The 20,888-nt window shown below is 40.5% G+C and overlaps 1 protein-coding gene across 3 annotated transcripts in view; it reads left to right on the top strand.

The window, feature by feature from the left end:
* The first annotated feature begins 450 nt into the window (after positions 1-450).
* PPP2R5E (protein phosphatase 2 regulatory subunit B'epsilon) overlaps positions 451-20,888 on the top strand; it is a 140,136-nt gene continuing 119,698 nt past the window's right edge. For 2 of the 3 annotated variants that reach the window (XM_063088846.1, XM_063088844.1), the window contains exons 1-2: positions 451-1,003; positions 3,037-3,200. In XM_063088846.1, the coding sequence (XP_062944916.1) occupies positions 3,044-3,200 (157 nt within the window). In that variant the 5' untranslated portion in view covers positions 451-1,003; positions 3,037-3,043. The remainder of the gene's footprint in view (positions 1,004-3,036; positions 3,201-20,888) is intronic. The other variant, XM_063088845.1, reaches the window with a different exon arrangement.

Raw genomic sequence — 20,888 nt, 5'->3', positions numbered from 1 at the left:
GATCCTTAGCTGACCCTTGCCCTCGGAATCCTCTGGTTGAAGACGACCGCCGCCCAAAGGCTCCGCACTGCGCGGTATCCCATCTCGCTGATCCGCCAGGCGCACACCTCCCCGGATTAGGGAGCTCCTCTCAGGCCTAGCGGCTGCTGTGGCTTCTCACTTCAACCTACCCAATCGCCTGGCGGAAGCGGCAGCAGCGCGGCCCGAGAATCGCTGCTACATCCGGGTCTCTCATGCCGCGGCCCAATCCTCAGCCTCCTCTCTTCCTACCCTCCTGTTTCTCCGCCCCGCCGCCGCCAATCCCTGATCAGCTCTCACCCGAACATGCTGGCAGGGGAGTGAAAGCGGACGCCGGCCAATGAGGCCTCGCTTCCCGTTTGAAGCCTCCAGTGGGCGGGTGTTGGAGGCGGGCGCTACCAGCTAGAAGGTTCGGTTGCGCGTGTGCCATGGACTCAGCCGCCCGGTGATATTGACAATAGGAGAGAGAAAGGGGCATTGACGGGGACCCACCGCGGGTAGCGAACGGCGGCTCTGGCAGTGGCGGCTCCTGCTCCAGCGGCTCCTCCTCCTTCTCCTGCCTCCTCCTCCTGCTGCCGCTGCGGATCCAGTCTTCCTCCCTCCCTTCCCCCCCTCCCCACGTCGCCGCCGGGTCCGGGGCAACTAGCAGAGGCGCCGCCCGCCGGGAATGTGAAAGAGGAGTCACCGGCGGAGCCGCAACGGGGTCGGTGCCGATTTGATGGGACGGGCCCGCGGGGGAGGATCGTGAGGGCGCCGCCGCCGGAGCTGAGATTCAGGGCCGGCCGTGAGGCCTAGAGGCGCCGCCGCCGCCGCGGAACCGGAGGGACGCCGCACCGGACAGCCGTCGCTCCGGGCTCCCCGCCGCTGCTCGGACCTCCTTCTGCACGTCCCGGTCCCGCCGCCCGCCCCCGCTGCGGCCCTTTCGCCCGTCTCCCTCCCCTCGAAACCACAGATCATCTTCCGATTCTTCCCCAGAAGCTTCAAGGTAACTTCGTCCCTCCAGCACCGCGGCTCGCCTGCTTCCCTTCTTCCTCTTGGTCCTCCTGGGGAACCGACAGTGCACCGGCCTTGGGAAGGCCTGGCCCGGGCAGGCGAGGGGTGCGGTGGGGTGGGGTGCTGGAGGGGAGCGCCCGTCCCACTTGTCTGATTTACCTGCATATGCTTCTGATGGTATCTCTCATTCACTCTACCCCCTCCCCCCTTTTTCTCTACCTTCTGGGATTGAAGGCGTTTTTTTTTTTTTTTTTTTTTTGTCCCCCTTTATCCATTGGTGGGGGCGGGGGAAAAGGGGGAATTTGGTGTAGTGAAGAGGATTCTGTAGCAGCTTGTCTTCTCCAGGGCTTGGGGCGTGGGGTGGGAGCAAAGGGAGTTTGCATCCTTACAGACAAACCCCTTCCCAGTCTCTCTCCCCCACCCCCGCCCCCTTACCCCCTTTGGATTATCCTGAGCCTTGGAAATGCCCGGTGCCTGCTGTTTAGAGGATGATAAAGCTTCGGGCGCCCTGGCCCAGGGCGAAACCTGTTTCCACGGGCTTTGCGTAGACCCGCTGCTACCGTACGTTCAGTTCTGCAATGCTTAAGGGTTGAAATCCTTGACGTTTGTTCTGGGCCAGGGGAACAAGGGGCAGATAATTAGAAAAAAAGAAAAGCGGGGGGGAGTACTTATAGATCGGCTTTAGAGATGGGAGATGAGGAATAAAGAAGAGACAAAAAGAGTGATGGAGGGACAGGATTTACTGAGATCTTGTTTTGGTAAGGTTAGAATGAAATTTAAGTAATTTCACATACCAAATTGGAAAATCGGCTCCTAAATTAACAACATACATCTTCTACAGTCACTCATAGTTTGCAATTCCAATTTGAATCTGTCACATTATATTTAAGTATATACTTAGGTCTAAGTTTTTTAAAAACATTTTTAAAAAGAGAACCAAAGAAGACTTCAGAATTTCAAAGCTCAACATTATTATTATTATTATTATTATTATTATTATTATTATTATTATAAAACTTTTTGTTATTTTTTCTTTGTCAGAATCCAGATAACCAAGGTAACTTTTTATTCTTACATGTTCAGGAAGAAATTCCCTTATTCTTTTATTTAGAAGTTAAAAAACACTTGTCTTATGTATTGGAATGACAGGTGAGTAATTGCATTTCAGCATTTTCCCCATATGCATTACTTCTATCCGAGTCTGCCATTAATCTTGCATTGAGCCTCATTGCCATGGAAATGATGGCATATGTTTAAATCAGTGAAGGAAGTTGAGCTTAACGCTTGTTACTTTTAGGAAATAGCCTTCATTTTAATAATTTGAGAGGGTTATAAAATGCAAAAGCATCATTCAGTACCATAAGTTTGATGAAATGAAAATTAATCACTTAAGGTGGCTTTATACAAAGTGAAGACTTTTTTGAAATGGCTTCAATTATCTTATGTGTTTTGTTTAAAGTAATCTAGCCGGTCCTTATTTGCAGTGTGGTATTGTTTATCATAGCTAACACAACACATTGCTTTCAAACTCAGGCCTAGATAGTTTCAGTAGTTGTAAATTTCACATTGCTGTGATACACTGGTGTAGATTCTTGAAGTACAATAAGGGTTTCAACTCCAGAGCCCATTCATAATATTAAATATCTTGGGAAAATGTATTGATGGAACTTTTCCAGCTGCAAAATAGCTCCAAAATTATTTCAAGAATTGAAAGATGTGAAGAGCTTTGCAGTTAGAAAGTGGCAGACAGTACTGAGAGTTCTTCAGGTCTAAATGAGCATCTTTAATACTTAGAATGGAGTAGTACAATGTGTTAGAGTTACAATATTGCTCATATGATAGTTATATATATATATATATTTTACCACTTTTTTCATTGACATAAGACTTTTCTTAACTGATTTTATTTTCTTTAGCATATGTTCCCATTTTCATGAATATTGTATATGGGAATTTTAGAATTTGTGTAACCCACATATATGCCTCCACCTTGGGAATGTGTTTATGATAGTTCTTTTTCTTCAGTAGGGATATGTCCTCAGCACCAACTACTCCTCCATCAGTGGATAAAGTAGACGGATTTTCTCGGAAGTCCGTCAGAAAAGCCAGACAGAAGAGGTCACAAAGTTCCTCACAGTTTAGGTCTCAAGGCAAGCCTATTGAGTTAACACCTCTTCCGCTGCTAAAAGGTAAGGCTCATGACCAGGTGATGCATTCTTTTTCAATTGATCTTTCTAATATCTACATGTAATTTCCTTTTTGCAAAGTTTCATGTCTCTTAAAATTCTGTGTTCCGTATTGAAGGGATGGGAGGCTTCAGACACATAGAAGTTACTGGTGTGTGACCAGATATATCCACTCTCCTTTTTTAAAGGGCTCTATTTAATTTGAATAGCTGTGGACAAGTGAAAGAAACATACCTGGAGAATCTCTCCCATTAACACACGAAAAAACTAAATGTCAGAGAAACTTAAAGATGTAGGTTTTTCGTTTTTTTTTTCTTCTGTTGATATTTAGGTGGGTACATTGTATGCAATGATAACTACAAATTGTACTGTCTTAGGAAGTAGGCCCTATTAGAGGAAATGATACCATTAACTTAACATTTGGAAAATGGTATCTGGAAGAATTCATTTTTAAAAAATCAAGAAAACAAATAGTTTATATTTGATTACATGCATCTCGTTTTCAGATAGTACAAATGGAAAAGGTATATGATGATCATACTTATTTATTATTTTATTTCTCTTTTCTTTGGATACATTAAGAACAAGTTTTTTCACATGAGGACTGTTTTTTCTAAATCATGCCTTTCAAGTTTTGTTTGGGTATGTGAATAATTTTTGTCCTTTTTAATTTTCATCTATTTGCTTCATATTTATGGGCAGGCATTGTTTGAAATGTTTCAGAACGTAGCTCTTACAGTGTGGAAACTATCAGCATCTACCTTTGAAGGGGGATTTTTGTTGGCTGGATACCTAAGAATAGGGAAACCAGACAACTTGGTTTGCTAGTTCATTAATGCACATTTATTTCTGTAACAGTTGGTGAAATCAGAACGTATTACAAGAAAAACTAGGATGTGACTGGAAAAGATCCTCAAAATTTAGCTTAGGATATTTCAAGCTCCTGTTTTTCGCATGTGAACACTTTTTTTTTTTTTAAAGGAGAGAGATTCATAAATAAGATTCCAATGTTTATACTTGAAATCAGTAGAAACTAAACGAATACTGATTACTGAAAAGATGATATATCTACCAGTTAGTGAACTGAGCTCTTCTGAGTTTTAGGGGAGAAAATTTTGGCTAAAGATTTTGATGGTAAAAATGAAAACAGTCTTTATGAGGCTGTGGAAGAAAATGAAGGAAAAACTTTAGGGATAAAACTAACCAAGCTGGAAATACAGAGTTGGAAATTATACTGGATTCTTTAGTAATTTATTTAATCTGAAGTAGATATCTGATAGCTATTAGCATCTCTATTTGGTGAAGGACTTTATTCTGAGGAAGCAGAATCCTTTTTCAGGGTTAGAAGGAATTTTAAAACTTTGTCATCTTAATTTCTTGGCACTCATGGTGAACACTTTCATTAGAACTTAACTGAGCACTCATGCCAGGGTCTTGGTTTTGTGGGTAGTGAAAGAGGCATGCAAGAGAAGAATTTGGGCATATGTTCATCAATTTTTATTTTTTACTGTGGTAAAATATACATAACATAAAACTTATCATTTAGCCATTTTAGGTTTGCGGTTCAACGGCATTAAGTACATTCACATTGCTGTGCAACCATCACCACCATCCACCTGCAGAGCCTTTTCATCTTATCCAGCTGAAACTGTGTTCCTGAAACACTAACTCCCTCTCTTCCCCTCTACCCTCCAGTGCCTGGGGAACCATCATTCAACTTTTTCTCTCTATGAATTTGACTGCTCTAGGTACCTCCTGTAAGTGGAGTCGTGCAATATTTGTCCTTTTGTGACTGGCTTATTTCACTTAGCATAATGTCTTCAAGGTTCATCTGTGCTGGAGCATATGTCATAATTTCATTTATTTCTAAGGCTGAATAATATTTCAGTGCATATGTATACTACATATTTATCCATTCATTCATCAGTGACACTTAGGTTGCTTCTACCTTTTGGCTATTGTGAATGATGCTGCTGTGAGCATGGGTGTACAAATATCTGTATGAGTCTCTACTTTCATGTTTTGGAGTATATACCCAGAAGTGGAATTGCTGGGTCATGTATTTAATTTTTTGAGGAATTGCCGTACAGTTTTCCGCAGCACCTGACCGTTTTTCATTCCCATCAGCAGTGCATAAGGATTCCAATTTCTCCACATCCTCACCAGCACTTGCTGTTTTGTGTTTATTTATTTTTATTTTTGAAAGCCATTATAATGGGTGTGAACTGGTATTTCATTGGGTTTTTTTTTTTTTTTAAATAAAAGATGACCGGTAAGGGGATCTTAACCCTTGACTTGGTGTTGTCGGCACCACGCCCTCCCAAGCGAGCCACGGGCCTGCCTTTCATTGTGGTTTTTATTTGCATTTCCCTTGTGATTAGCAATGTTGATCATCTTTTCATGTACTTGTTCACCATTTGTATATCCTTTTCTCATTTTTAAAAGTGAAATCTGGTAGTATTGAAAGTGTTTTAAGAACTCTGCTCTCCCAGAATATGACTTTTATGAACTTGTATATTTTGCCAGCCTGGGAGAATTGGAGAACAACAGGACTAGGTATACTCACACGCCTAATTCCAGACTGACTAAAAGTGATTCTAGTGTAGTAAGTACATTCTGGGTAAATATTCTGTAAAGTAGTCCATAAATTAGAATTCCTTATTTGTCTGTAGAATAACATAAAGAAGTACAACCACGTATAGACTTCAGAAATGCATATGTGCTCTTGGTTTTTGTAGTAAATATAAGAAGTTTGTTAAGTGACATTTGTTTTTCTTACAGTGGATTGACTTTTATTTGTGTGTTGCCTTCCTGCCAACTAAGGAAGTACATTCATGGAATATGAAGAATATATAAGAGGAATTTCTTTTTTAGGAGTTTTACTTTTATTTTTTTTGCCTTAGGAGAAACCAGAATAAACTGTATATGCATGCCTAAGGATAGTTATCAATTTAATTTTCTATAACATTTTAGCAGTCCATATATAACATTTTAGAAGGTTTGACTTAATTTTATTTGGGTACAATATAAGCTACAGCTGAATTTTGTGAGTTGCTTTAAAGAATAAAGTAAAAGATATGTCCTTAAGGTCTTTAATTTCAGGGGAATTTGAACATGGAAATTGTGTTAACATAGTAATTATGTAAATCATATTTTTAATATGTAATTTTTGAAAGCAAAAATTAGAAATTCAGAATGTTTATTATGTACGTTAATATTTGACTGACAGACATAAATAATACTGCATTGGGTCTTAGCATTTTAAATTATGTTCACTTGCAGAACTATAACATAACTGAAGAGAAATTTTCTATTTTGCTTTTTCTAATAAGTGTGTTTTTTACATTTGTATCATTGATGTTATTTTCTGTAGAAAGCAACACTAGCATGTAGTTTTGTGTAAGTATACAGTGAGTAACCTGGCTTTTCCTTACTTATGTGTAGTGAAATTACAGGATGAACTTGGTGAAAACAGACATTTGAATTTTCTCCATCTTTGTGTACTTCTGAAAATGTATTTTGGAGAGTCCTAAAATTTTTGAGCCTGGAGGACTCTTACTCATTTTACTGATATAAGGAAAACCCAGTAGGGTTTTAGTGTATTACATGCCTGAAAAGAAAGTAAGGACTTTCTTTGTACCTACACAACAAAACGTGAAGCAAACATGGACAGTTACCTAGGTAAGTCACCAAATAATGGCAGTCAGACTAAACACTTAGGCAAATACACACACAGACACACACACACAGACATGTATGTTTTGTGGGTCTGTCCAGTATGTAACCAAGACAGAGCATATAAATAATATATATATATACATAAATATTGAAAATGAGTGTTCTCGTAGGGTGTGGTGACCTTCTACTTTGAACTATCTTCCTTGACTCCATATTATTCTTCAAGTTTTAGCTCAAATGGGACCTCCATGGGGACTTTCCTTGATAACTTTTAAAAATGATGACTTTTCAAAGTCTTCTTTGAAGTTTCTGTTACCCCATTGTTTCTTACAATCTGAAATTATTTTATCTTTATTCACTTGTATGTTAAAATAAAATAAAATATATTACCTCCCTGAAAAAAATGTAATATTCTCTGATGTAGAAACCTTGTTTCTCTTATCTTTAGGGCCCAAATCAGTGCTCAGTAAACAATTGGCATTCAATAAATGTTTCTTAGTGAATGAATGAAAATTGTTAGTTGACTTCTAGGGTGACTTAGTTGATTAATAAGTTATAGTAATATAGTCATTTATTTTTCCTTCCTAAATATTTAAACATTTTTGGTTCCAAAATACAGGCCAATTTTATTGTAATAAAGTAAAATTTTACTGCAAATTTTATTTTAACTTGTAATTTAAACAAAATTATAAACTCGTTTAATGAAAACTTATTTTTGAAGGATCAAATTGCTGAGTATTCACTTAAAATCCTGAGAGAGGCTTTGTGCTCTGGTCGTTCTGCATGTTTCAGGTTAAAAACAGAAGTGGTATCTTGTGGAGAGAGGATGGAATGGATTTTATGTATGACAAACTAAGAGTGATTTCTTTTCCTTTGGGATTCATCATTTTCGCTTTCCAGAAGTTAAGAAGTTAAGTACAGTGAAATCCCTTTTCTCTGCTGGTGTTTGGGGACTGATTATGGGCTAATCAGAACACCAGACTTTCTTTATATAGTTTAAGAGAGAATAGCATATCTGAATATTATTATATACTTCCTGAGCAGGGTTTTATGGTCAAATTTTCTCTCATCTGTAAAGCTTGTATTTTGTAATACTATTGGCTTATAATAGTAATTAGATTTTGTAGTGCTTGAAAAGATCAGTAAAGTTGCTAGATATTTCAGAAAGGTCAAGCTAGTTCTCTTGTTTGCAAATGATGCCATCCTCTTTTACTAACTAAAAATATTTTCTACGTTTTGTATTTGGAGATTTTTTAAGAACAAATATGGGGTCTTATTTTTATGGTACCATAAAATTAAGCGTATAATGAATATCTTGTTGAGCAATATAATAATGTATGCATACATTACCTAAGTGAGGAAGGTGGCCTCCCTTAGGTAAGAATGTAGGCCCTGGGGTCACACATACCTGGGTTTGAATTCTGGGTCCACCAGTCCCAGCTATGTGACTTCTAGGGCTTGGTTTCTCTCTCTCTCTCTCATCATGTGAGCCAATTTCCATAATAATTCCCCTCTAATGTATCTATATATGGAGTACTTCAAAAAGTTCATTGAAAAATAGAATTAAAAGATAATACAAATCTTTCCATGAACTCTGATTTTGGGGGGGTGGCGCTGGCTGGTATGGGGATCCAAACCCTTGACCTTGGTGTTGTAACAGTGTGCTCTAACCAACTGAGCTAACAAGCCAGCACCCTTCATGAACTTTTTGAAGTACTGTCATATATATCTTGTTCTGTCTCTGAAGAACCCTAATACAGATTTTGTTACCAGGAGTGGTCCTAGAGGAACAGAATTTTAAGGATGAATTTTCTTAATTGGTTTTGGGGTTTCTGGAATTGGCTCTCTGATCTGATTAGAACTAAAAATGCTAAGGATTCTATTTCTAATGGTACAGAGAGCACTGATAGTCCATAGTGTGAACGGTTTGTAGAGATATGCAAAATATGTGCATTTGATACTCGTGATCAACCACTTACAAGAGGCAAAGAACTTGTAACTCTGTATGTGATACCTTTGAACATTTGTGGAAAGCCAAGGAATATCATGACATTGGTTGGATGCTTCTAATGTCACTGGAGAAAGTGGTAAAAGAAAGGATGAGCTCAAGGATTCTAATTTCTGGTTCTCATTCCACTTAAATAGCCTAAGAGCTTCGATGTATGCACTGAAGGAGAATCTTCTCTCCAGTAGCCACAGGGCTGAAATAGCTGAAATCAAATACAAGCCCTCATCATGTGATTGGCTGAATTATAGGGAAAGTTGAACTCAGCCTCACAGGCATCTATTGTTAAAGTGAGGGCATTGGTTGGGGAAGAATGGGATTCTGTAAATTGGGATGGGGACTTCTGGGAAGACTCTGATGAGGATGGGACATGAGCTACTAAATTCTTCTGAGTCTTGTTTTCCAGCAGAAGTGGCCTCCCCATCCCCAGTGGCAGTGGCACCCCCACCCACAGTGGTATGGGCCTTTCCACTCTCTCTGAGGAGATAATTCTGTGTTGCTTGAAGAAATGGTAATGGCTTTCCTTGAGCTAGTTGCCAAGCAAGACCATGCTGATTCTCCTCAGGACCCACCCCACCATCCCTCTTTGCTTCTAGACATATAACTCAGGGCCCAGCAGGCCCCTAAAGGTAAGGTACGAAGTGTGACCCATGAGGTGGTGCATTATACTCAAAAAAACTACTTGAGTTTTCTAATTTATATAAGGCTGAAATCTGGAGAATGTGTGGGAACGGATATGCAGGGTGTGGGATAATGGTAGAAGGAAAATAAAGTTGGATAAGACCGAATTTACTGATATGGGACCACTAAGCAGAGATTCTGCATTTAATGTTGCAGCTTGGGAAATTAGGAAAGGGGCTAACAGTTTGGTTGGTTAGTTGGCTGAAACACTGATCAAAAGATGGCCCTCTGTGAGGTGAGTTAGAGATGCCTGACCTCCCTTGGTTTACTATGGAGGGAGGGATTCAAAGGCTTAGTGAGATTGGAATGCTAGAGCTGATTTGTCCCTGGGAGGGTCCAGAAGACATACCTTGCATCAGTGCTTTGGGAAATAGATTTGTGAGGGGAGCCCCAGCATCTCCAAAGAACTCTGTGATTGCTCTTATGCAGGCTGGGCCTTACAGAGGGAACCACCTGGGGTGGCAGGGGCCAAGTGTCAGCACTCAGCCATCAAAGGCAAGGTGGGCATAGTTACTGTAATGGGCAACAGAGGCAAAGCAACAGTCAGAACAGTCTGACTCGTGTAGGTCTGTGATGTTGGCTGGTTAATCATGGTGATCCTAGACGTGAAATAGAAAGCCTGCTAAATTCTCACTTGATCTGTATTAGCAGAAAACTTTCAGGTTAAGTGAACAAAAGTCTTCAATTTGAGTCATAAAAACAGAATCACGGCCCCTCAGTCAGTTCCCAGACTTGAGCCAGTTTATCGACACAGAACCCCTTGAATGGAAGGGAGGCTGGGAACCCTCCAGGAATGATCCTGATACTCTACTGAAAATTTATGCTATTAATCTTTTCCCTATCCTTCCCCAAAGGGACCTATGGCCTTTTACCAGGGCAACTGTGCGTTGGGGAAAAGGAAATAGACCTTTCAGGGACTACTGGACACTAACTCTGAACTGATACTGATTCCGGGAGACCTGAAACATCACTGTGGCCCTCCAGTTAGAGTAGGGACTCATGGAGGTCAGGTGGTCAGTGGAGTTTTAACTTATGTTCAACTCACAGTCGGTGCAGTGGGTCCTCAAACCCGTTCTGTGGTCATTTCCCCAGCTCTAGAATGCATAACTGAACAGTTTTTTGGGGGGGGCAGCTGGCTGGTATGGGGATTTGGACCCTTATCCTTGGTGTTACAAAGCTGCGCTCTAACCATCTGAACTAACTAGCCAGCCTCAGAATGCATAATTGGAATAGACATACTCAGCAGCTGACAGAATTCCCACGTTGGTCCCCTGACCTGTAGAGTAATGGCTGTCACAGTTGGAATGGCCAAATGGAAGCCAATAGAGCTGCCTCTACCCAGGAAAATAGTAAATCACAAGGAATACTGCATCCCTGGAGGGATTGCAGAGATTAGTGTTATCATCAAGGACTTGAAAGATGCAAGGTGGTGATTTCCACCACATCCCCATTCAACTTTCCTATTTGGCCTGTGCAGAAGACAGATGGGTTCTGGAGAAAGTTAGTGGGTTATCGATAGTGACTCCAATTGCAGCTGCTGTACCAGATGTGTTAATTATATCTTAGTACCTGGTATGCAGCTGTCGATCTGGCAAATGCTTTTTTCTCCATACCTCTCCATAAGGCCCACCAGAAGCAGTTTGCTTTCTGCTGGCGAGGCCAGCAGTGCATATTCACTGCCCTACCTTAAGGGTGTATTAACTCTTCAGCCCATGTCACAATTTAGTTCACAGGGATCTTTTCCTTCTATAAGATATAACACTGATGTTATCCATTATATTGATGACATTATGCTGATTGAACCTAGTGAGCATGAAGTAGCAACTACGCCGGGCTTATTGGTTAGAAGTTTGTGTGTCAGAGGGTATGATATAAATCTGACTAAAGTTCTGGGGGCTTCTACTTAAGTGAAATTTCTGGGAGTCCAGTGGTGTGAGGCATGTCAAGATATTCATTCTGAGGTGAAGGATAAGTTGTTGCATCTGGCCCCTTATACAACCCAGGAAGAGGCATAATGCCTAGTGGACCTTATTGGAGTTTGGAGGCAACACATTCATCATTTGGGTGTGGTACTCAGGCTATGTACCAAATGACCAGGAAAGCTGCTAGTTTTGAGTACGGTCCAGAACAGGAGAAGGCTCTGCAACAGGTCCATGCAACTGTGCAAGCTGCTCTGCCGCTTGGACCATATGATCCAGCAGATCCAGTGGTCATTGAGGTGTCAGTGGCAGATAGGGATGCTGTTTGGAACCTTGGCAGGCCCTTATAGATGACTTTTGACAGAGATTCTTAGGATTTTGGATCAAGGCCCAGCCATCATCTGTGGATAACTCTCTTTTTGAAAGATAAATCTTAGACTGCTACTGAGCCTTAGTAGGAACTGAATACTTGACCATGGGCTACCAAGTTACCACGTGACCTGAGCTGCCCATCATGAACTAGGTGTTATCTGACTCACCAAGCCATAAAGTTGGATGTGCACAGCGGCCCTCGATCATCAGTTGGAAGTGGTATATACGTGATTGGGTTTAAGCGCATTCTGAAAGCACAAGTAAGTTACATGAGAAAGTGGCCCAAATGCTCATCGTTCCTTCTGCTACACTGCCTTCTCTCTCCTAGCCTGCACCTGTGGCTTCATGGAGAGTTCCTTATGATCAGTGGACAGAGGAAGAGAAGACTAGGTCCTTGTTTATAGGGGTGGTTCTGTGTGATATGCAGTCACCACCTGAAAGTGGACAGCTGCGGCACTACAGCCCTTTTATGGAACAGCCCTGAAGGACAGTAGTGAAGGGAAATCATCTCAATGTGCAGAACTTCAGGTGGTACACCTGGCTGGGCACTTTGTTTGGTAGGAGAAATGGCCACATGTGTGATTATGTACTGAATCATGGGCTGTTGCCAGTGGTTTGGCCTGATGGTCAGGGACTTGGAAGGAACATGTTTGGAAAATTGGTTACAAAGAAATATGGGGAAGAGGTATATGAATAGACCTCTCTGAGTGGGCAAAAGATGTGAAGATATTTGTGTCCTATGTGAATGCTCACCAAAGGGTGACCTCAGCAGAGGAGGATCAAGTGGATAGGATGTCTTGTTCTGTGGATACCAGTCAGCCTCTTTCCCCTGCCACCCATCATTGTTCAATGGGTTCATGAACGAAGTGGCCATGATGGCAGGGATGGAGGTTATGCATGGGCTTAGCAACATAGACTTCACTCACCAAGGCTGACCTGGCTATGGCCATGTCTGAGTGCCCAGTCTACCAGCAGCAGAGACCAACACTGAACCTCCGATATGGCACCATTCCCTAGCTACCTGGTGGCAGGTTGATTGCATTGGACCTCTTCCATCGTAAAAGGGGCAGTGTTTTATCCTTACTGGTATAGACACTTACTCTGAATATGGATTTGCCTTCCCTGCATATAATGCTCCTGCCAACTACCATCCATGGACTCTAGAATGTCTTATGCACCATCATGGTATCACACACAGCATTACTTCTGATCAAAGAGCTCACTTCACAACCAAAGAAGTGTGGCAGTGGGCTCATGCTTAGGGTATTCGCTGGTCTTACACTGTTCACCATCATCCTGAAGGAGATGGCTTGATAGAATATTGGAATGGCTTTTTGAAGTCATAGTTACAGTGTCAGCCAGGTGACAATACTTTGCAGGGCTGGGGCAAGGTTCTTCAGAAGGCTGTATGTGCTCAGAATCAGCATCCAATATATTGTATTGTTTCTCCTATAGCTAGGATTTATGGGTCCAAGAATCAAGGGGTGGGAATGGAAGTGGCACCACTCACATCACTCCTAGTGACCCGCCAGAAAAATTTTTGCTTTCTGTTCTCATGACTTTTTGCTCTGCTGGCCTAGAGGTCTTAGTTCCAGAGGGAGAAATGCTGCCACCAGCAGACTTAACAATGATTCAATTGAACTGGAAGTTAAGACTGGCCACCTGGTCACTTTGGGCTCCTTGGCCTCTGAGTCAACAGGCTAAAAAGGGAGTTAAGGTGTTGGCTGGGGTGATTTTTCCAGACTACCTAGGAAAAATTAGACTACTGTTCCACAGTGGAGGTAAGGAAGCGTATGTCTGGAATATAGGAGTACTCGGGCAATCTCTTATTACCATCCCTGTGATTAAAGCCAAAGGGAAATTATAACAACCCAGTCCAAGCAGTACTATGAATGACTTCAGGAATGAAGGTTTGGGTCACCCTGCCAAGTAAAGAACCAGCACCAGCTGAGGTGCTTGCTGAAGGCAAAGGGAATACAGAATGGGTAGTAAATGAAAGTAGTTATAAATACAAGCTACGACCACATGACCAGTTATAGAATTGAGGACTGTAATTGTTATGAGTATTTCCTCCCTATTTTGTTAAGAATACATTTGTGTGTATATATACATATATGAGTATTAAGCAGATATCTTTGTTTCTGTCCCTCTCTTATTCCTTTATCATACAACCTAAGACATATTGACTTTATATCAGTATTTAAGTATTGTTAATTTTACATCGTAGTATTTAAGTTATGGGATATCAGGAGAAGAGTAACCATTACCCAAGGACTTTACCTCCTCTTACGGGGAAGGGATTAGTGGGTTTTTGGTTGTATGTAGTATACATGTGAGGTGGAATTATTACCTTGTTATTATATTTATTTGGAGATTAAGTATGGTTTAAGGAGATGTGTATGGGTGCCAAGTTGACAAGGAGTGGACTTGTGATGGTTGATTGTAGGTGTCAACTTGACGGGGTTAAGGAATTCCTAGAGAAGTGGTAAAGCATTATTTCTGGGTGTGTCTGTGAGCGTGTTTCTGGAGGAGACTGGATGTGAGTTGGTGAACTGAGCAGGTTGTGGGGGGAGAAGATTTGCCCTCAGTGTGGATGGGCACCATCCAATCAGGTGTAGTCTTGGATATAACAAAAAGGGCAGAGGATCTGTAATGTCCTCTCTGTCTCTCTCTCCTGGAGCTGGGACACTCTCACTTTATCTGCTTTTGGACATAACTCCAGGTTCTCTGGTCTTTGGGCTCCTGGACCCACAGCATTGGCAACCCACCGCCCCCACTCCAGGTTTTCGGCCCGTCAGCGTCGGACTGAGAATTACACCATTGGTTTTCCTGGTTCTGTGGTTTTCCAGGGTCTCCAGCTTGGAGATGGCCTGTTGTGGGACTTCTCAGCCTACATAATTGTGTAAACCAATTTTCCTAATAAATCTCCTGTAATCCATCTCCATCTGTTTTCCTTCCTCACTCTTCCTCCTTTCTCTCTCTCGCTCCTATGAGTTCTCTCTCTCTGGAGAATCCTAATATACCACCTCATAGAATAAGATTAATTGTCATAAAGCAGGTAAAACATTTAGCCCAGTGCTGGGTACATTGTAGGAGTTGAAGAATGTTAACTACCATAATTATAGGAAACGCTGTACAATGGGAAATGCTTACTAGTGTTTTTCAGTTGATTTTTATTCCTTTAATACATTACATGGATTATTCCTGTTTAAGGAAGAAAAATATATAGCGTATAGCGTTGTGAGAATTCGGCTTTTAAACCAAAAAGGAGAAGTAGTTCTTATGGAATAATCTCAGTGTAGTTATTCAGTTAATGTCAGTTTCAGGCTGACTTCTCATTTCAGGATTAAGAATTTAAAGTGGCTAATGTAATTATTTTCAAGGCACATTGCATTTGTGGACAGTTACCAGGTAAAATATTGCTAGATAAACTTATTTTGGAAGTGGTCAACTGGGGCAGGATCTCCAAACTTTATTTGTAATTGCTCACTTCTATCAGTAAGTGTAACTCCAGCCCTCTTCTTATATTTGTGCTATTATACAAATATATAATGTACATTAAAATGTACTCAAACATAGAGATTTGTAAAGGTTGATATTAAAAAATAAAATACATAGAAGTTTGAATGTTAATTTTTGTGCCTCTTTTCCCTTGCCCGCCCCCCAACACTCAGACTGGTCCAGAGCACAGCTTTGTTTTGAAATTTTGCTTCAAAGAGAGAAACTTCTCTTTAGGTTTTGAGTTTTGCAACATTTTGTTTTGCACCGGAGAGAGACATGAAGAGTTGATTGAGAAAATTTCTTTCTTAGTTTACCTTCTTGAGGTTTTTGTCCAGGCTTTTGAATTCATTGCACCTTTTTTTTTTTTTTTTTTTTGAATTTTTTTTAAAAGATGACCGGTAAGGGGATCTTAACCCTTGACTTGGTGTTGTCAGCACCACGCTCACCCAGTGAGCGAACCGGCCATCCGTATATGGGATCCGAACCCGGGGCCTTGGTGTTATTAGCACCGCACTCTCCCGAGTGAGCCACGGGCCGGCCCAAATTCATTGCACCTTGAAGAAACAAAATCTGATTTGAGAATTTTACCATTTTAAGGAATATCACAGATAGTTCTTTGTTGAGAGCTCTTATCTTGTGGTTGATGGGTGGGTTTTAGAGGGCCCTTGTCCCTTTTGAAATTCCAGGCAGTATTTTTTGTCTCTGTGTAGATTGACATTTTTCTGTGCAAAGAGTTAGGGCTTTCATCAGATTCTCAAAGGAGTTTCCACAAAGGCTGGATTTGCTGCTTTGGCTGGTGGGCATCTGTTTCCTTACTCAGAGCAGAGTGAGAGAATTTGTCATATAATCCCCTTTTGTAGAAGGGAGGTCTCATGACTAGAGGTTTCTTCTCCCTCCTGTATGTCTCTCCTGATTTTTAATTCTCTTTGATTCCAAACAGAATTTTAAAAGGTGTTTGAAGATGGGAGTTACTACATGACTGTAGTGTGGGAGTTTGGAAATTTTTGATCAGTATCATTTGAAAAATTAAGCTGTATAGGAATTAAGTGAATAGGAATACCAGTGGTAAAATTGAGTGTGCCTATAAAAGAGCATTTTTTCTGGAATAGTTGTGGACCTAGAAGAAGTTGGGAGGGGAAAGTCAGATTGCCTTTGCTAGTAAAGAAATAGTTAAGCGACCAGTGAAGGAGAAGAGAAGTAGTATCTGTTGGTTCTGTGCGTGCCAGATGGTATACCACATGATGTCTCACTGAAGCCTCTCAACTGCACCAAGAGCAAGGGATGTCTGCTCTTAACTGAAGGCCAAGTAACTTGCCCACTCTTACAGAGAGAGCCAAGGTTGGGGTCTTAGGCCTGTCTGGCTCCCAGGCTGGTGCCTTTTCTGTTGTGATCATTAGTGATGAATGAATAAATAAATGAAAAGGTGAGAACTGGAGCCAACTGCTGTCTTACTCATGCTATACTGGGATGGTTTACCAGGTGAATCATCTTACTATTTCTTTGCAAGAACCCTGAAAATTGCTAGGAGACTGAAATGGTGAGAAAGAAAAGTGTAAAAGACAAGAGCGAGGAGAGCAGCAGCACTGTGGGTGGTGGTGGGAAGGAGTCATGGTGGAGCAGGCTGTGGGCTCTGGGGAAGGACAGAGGGGAAGGGGAGCTGGACAATGGTAGGGAAGGAGAAGATGTTTCTTTGGACCTCTGCGCATCTCCAACTCTGTGCTGATAAAGTCATGTCAGCCACAGGGTAGTAAGGAAAGGTTTGGTGAAGTGTGATAGCATTCCGGCAATGGCATCCTTAACACTCATCCTTCCATCTTCTGGGAACTAGCTTATTGTAGGAAAGGGACTGAGTGCAAGTCTAGATGATGATCCTAGGTTTGTGAACTTAGGTAAAGTATTTAACCTCTTTGGAGCTTCAATTTTCATTTTTGTAAAATGGGACTCATACTTCCTGTGGTTTGAATGTCCCCTCCAAAACTCATGTTGAAATTTAATTCCTATTATGACAGTATTAAGAAGTGAGACCTTTAAGAAGTGGTTAATATGGTTTTCGTGAAAGTGGGTTCCTGACAAAAAGGGTGAGTTTGGCCAGGTTTTCTGTCTTGTGCCCTGGCTTCCCCTTCCACCACGTTATGATGCAGTACGATGTCCCTTGCCAGACGCCAGAGGCGTGCTCCTGTACTTGCCAGCCTCCAGAACTGTGAGAAACAAGTTTCTTTTCTTTATAAAGTACCCAGTCTGTGGTTTTGTGTTTTAGTGGCAGAAACGGACTAAGACTTCCCAAGGCAGTTGTGAGAAGAAAAGAGAGATAATGTGGGTAAACTGCCTGATGCGTGGTCAGTTGCTTAATAAATATTCGTTCCCTTATTTTTCTATTTGCCATTGATCTTGGAGTCAGTCCTGTGAACGTGGATCTTGTTTCAGAATCTGCAGCGTTGTGAGAGAAGAGATCTGGCAAAAGATCATCTGTTATGTAGGCACCATGAAAGACTTTTATCTCAGAGTGATATTAAATTTTAATTTAATTAATTCGAGGTGGCTTGTGCCTGGAACACTGTTCAAAGTAAAATGTTAAAACATTAAACAGAACATGGAAAAAATTGGGATTTGGTACCCTTTCAGGAAAATATCATCTTCTAATAAAGAAGATAGAGACTTTGGAATTAGCCTTGTACTAAAATGCCCCCAGAAGACAGTATCTGGCAATGGTAGGGGATACTCCTTCACCATACCTTGTGAGGAAATATCGTGAGAATTCAGACTGGGTTCAGCTTCCTAGGGAGCTATCTTAGGTTAGCAGTGAAGAAATCACAGCTCTTGTGTGCTTTGCACTTTATAGGCACACACACTTTTCTTTTGAAATGAATATTTTGAAATCAAAGACATTTATAGCAAAAGTGAAGAGTTTTTTTGGGAGTCAAAGGCTACTTTCAATCTTTGTCTCATTAAATTAATTTTTCAGAAAGATAACCAGGTATCAAAAGGACTGGTGTTTTCCCCTAATTTGTGAGCAAAAGTCAAGATGACTCTGAAAGCAGATTGACACAGGGGATTTTTTAAAGTAAAAGGAAATTTCAGTGCTCCCTGTTCTGTGATGTCTTCCAGACATTCATCTTCATTTGCTTCTTTAACTCCACCTACAACTGATGTAATAACTGTATAATGTGTCATCTAGAAATAATGCTCATTTCACTTTAAGAAAGCTTAAGGATAATTTAATCAAAAACAGTTAAGATGAAGTGCTGAAAGTCAGTAGGTAAAAGTCAGTAGCCTCAATCTAGGATGTGGCTGGATCTCCAGGGAGATTTGTAAATTTTCAGGTGTGAGGAACCCTTATGGAACCTTTGGCTGCTGGGAAAACATTACCTTTTACTATTCAAAGTTATTTTTTAATGACATTGGATAGAGATATATTTTATTGTATTTTGGTTTATATCTTAACATTGTAAAAGGCAGTTCGACTAACTGGAATTTATTTAGGCTTTTCTGGTTTAGTGGGATGTTCTAGAAATGGTGTATACTTTAGATACTCGTGGGCTTAGGAGTCGTAGGCTTTGTACTCATACTTGAATTATGGTGAGGCTTGAATGAAATAAATTGTGTGGAAGTGTTTTTCAAAGTACGTGTATGAAGCAAACAGCTATGAAAGGAGTTTGCACATAACCTGGCTAAATCAGTCTCCTCTAAGGGCCTCATATTCTCAGTTTTATAATTGTTCCAGTGGGCTGTGTAATTCAGATCACTTAATTATTGCTTGCTTTTTAAAAACATTGCCAATTTACTTTGACTATAAACATGAAATGTACAAAATATATATAAAAAAAGCCTCTTTAAAACTGTAAATAAAATTCATCTGTACATTCAGCTATGCGCTATATAGATGCCACTGTGTTGTTAAGGTGCATGGTCTTAAGTTTTCGTGTTTTAATTCATTGTTTTAGGAACTGCTTGGAATAGTGGGGTACATAACACAATAGATTTAATTCATGAAGGGAATTAGAAGACTAGAGCTAGAAATATTATCAGCATCAATGCAAGTTCATTAAATGAGAATGCAAACAACAGTGAAACCGCAGTTAGGCAAAGCAGTTAACGTTCGTGGTGTTATGGTTACTGCGAAGATTGAAAAAATAAATAATTGAAAGTATTTCAAGTTTGACAAATTGCATGAAGTTAAAAATTGAATCTGCCTCCTTGTTACTTGCTAATTTTAAATTTTCCTGAGCTATTATAATGTAAATTATTGAGAGTTATCTGTGCTGCATGTTGTGGGTGGTGAAAATTGAGTGGAGTGAGTGCTTTTTTGGTTCCAGTAATAATAAATAATAAAAGGACTGTTGAGTTCGGTGCTTTTGACAGACAGTCCTTAATGATCACTCTTGTACCTAAATGGTTAGTGAATTTCAAATGATTTTAGTCATTTCATGGTTAGTCAGACAATGTGCATTTCTGTGAGTACAAAGCTGTATTTAATATTAAAATAATCTTGGTGAAATTATATTTTTTTCACAGTTTTACTTTTTGGGATATTCTTTTTCATTTGTGTGTTAATGTAGGACACTACACCTGCAGTTCTTGGCTATGAGAATTTCCCATATTTCTTTTTAAGGAGGGCTGTTTATAATTGGGTACTGCCTCTTAAGAGAATAATTTCTCCATGTTACGGTATCATAGTTAATGATTGATACTCATTTTTGTTCATAAATGCAAGGATAATTGACCAGGCATTTGCCTCTTTCTTGGTGAGATAGTTGTGAAGTTTTGCCTGATTCATTTGCAGAAGAGGAATGATTAAGAACCTTCCCATAGGGTGCTTGTGAGCATCGAATGAGTTTCTATAGTTAACGCTTAGAACAAGGCCCAGCTCATGGTAAGTGTTTTATAAATGTTAGCTGTCCTGTCATTGTTGTTGTTATTATTTATTTATAAGTAGTATTTATTATCTGAATCTTAAGACTTGGACCTCAAATGGATCCTTTAAAGGTGATCTCATTATATACTATATTTATATACTATATTTACAGAAGAGGGTGTTTGTTTTAAAAAATCTATTTAGTTTCCCTGTAGACTAAATTGTTTAAGTAAAACAATATATCATTGTGTGTTAATTACATTTACTAATGAACTTTAAAAAGCATTTAAAAAGAATTTTTGAGTGAACTAACATTTGGAAGCTGACAAAGTTAGTTTATAGAATGCAAGGTCTAGTCTAGCCACGTGTGAACTGCGTTGCTTTATGATGGTGCTAAAGCATTGTGTTCACCTGTCTTCCCCAGCTGGTGAGTGTGGTGAGTGGGGGTGGGGGTGGAGATTGAGGAATTGGATGTCATCACTGTGAAACATTGGGAGGGACTGTTGGTGGTTGCCAACTGTAGTTTTAAGAGGTTTGTGGATGCTACCTGGACAGATAGGAAGTAGCTATTAACGTAACACATTTCATTAAGTAGAAAAAATTCTAAGTTGAGAAGTCTTAAAAAAAAACCCAAAACTAGGGCCGGCCCGTGGCTCACTCGGGAGAGTGCGGTGCTGATAACA

Source organism: Cynocephalus volans, chromosome 3, assembly GCF_027409185.1.
Source record: "Cynocephalus volans isolate mCynVol1 chromosome 3, mCynVol1.pri, whole genome shotgun sequence".
NCBI lineage: Eukaryota > Metazoa > Chordata > Mammalia > Dermoptera > Cynocephalidae > Cynocephalus > Cynocephalus volans.
This window is presented reverse-complemented; position numbering and strand designations above follow the sequence as displayed.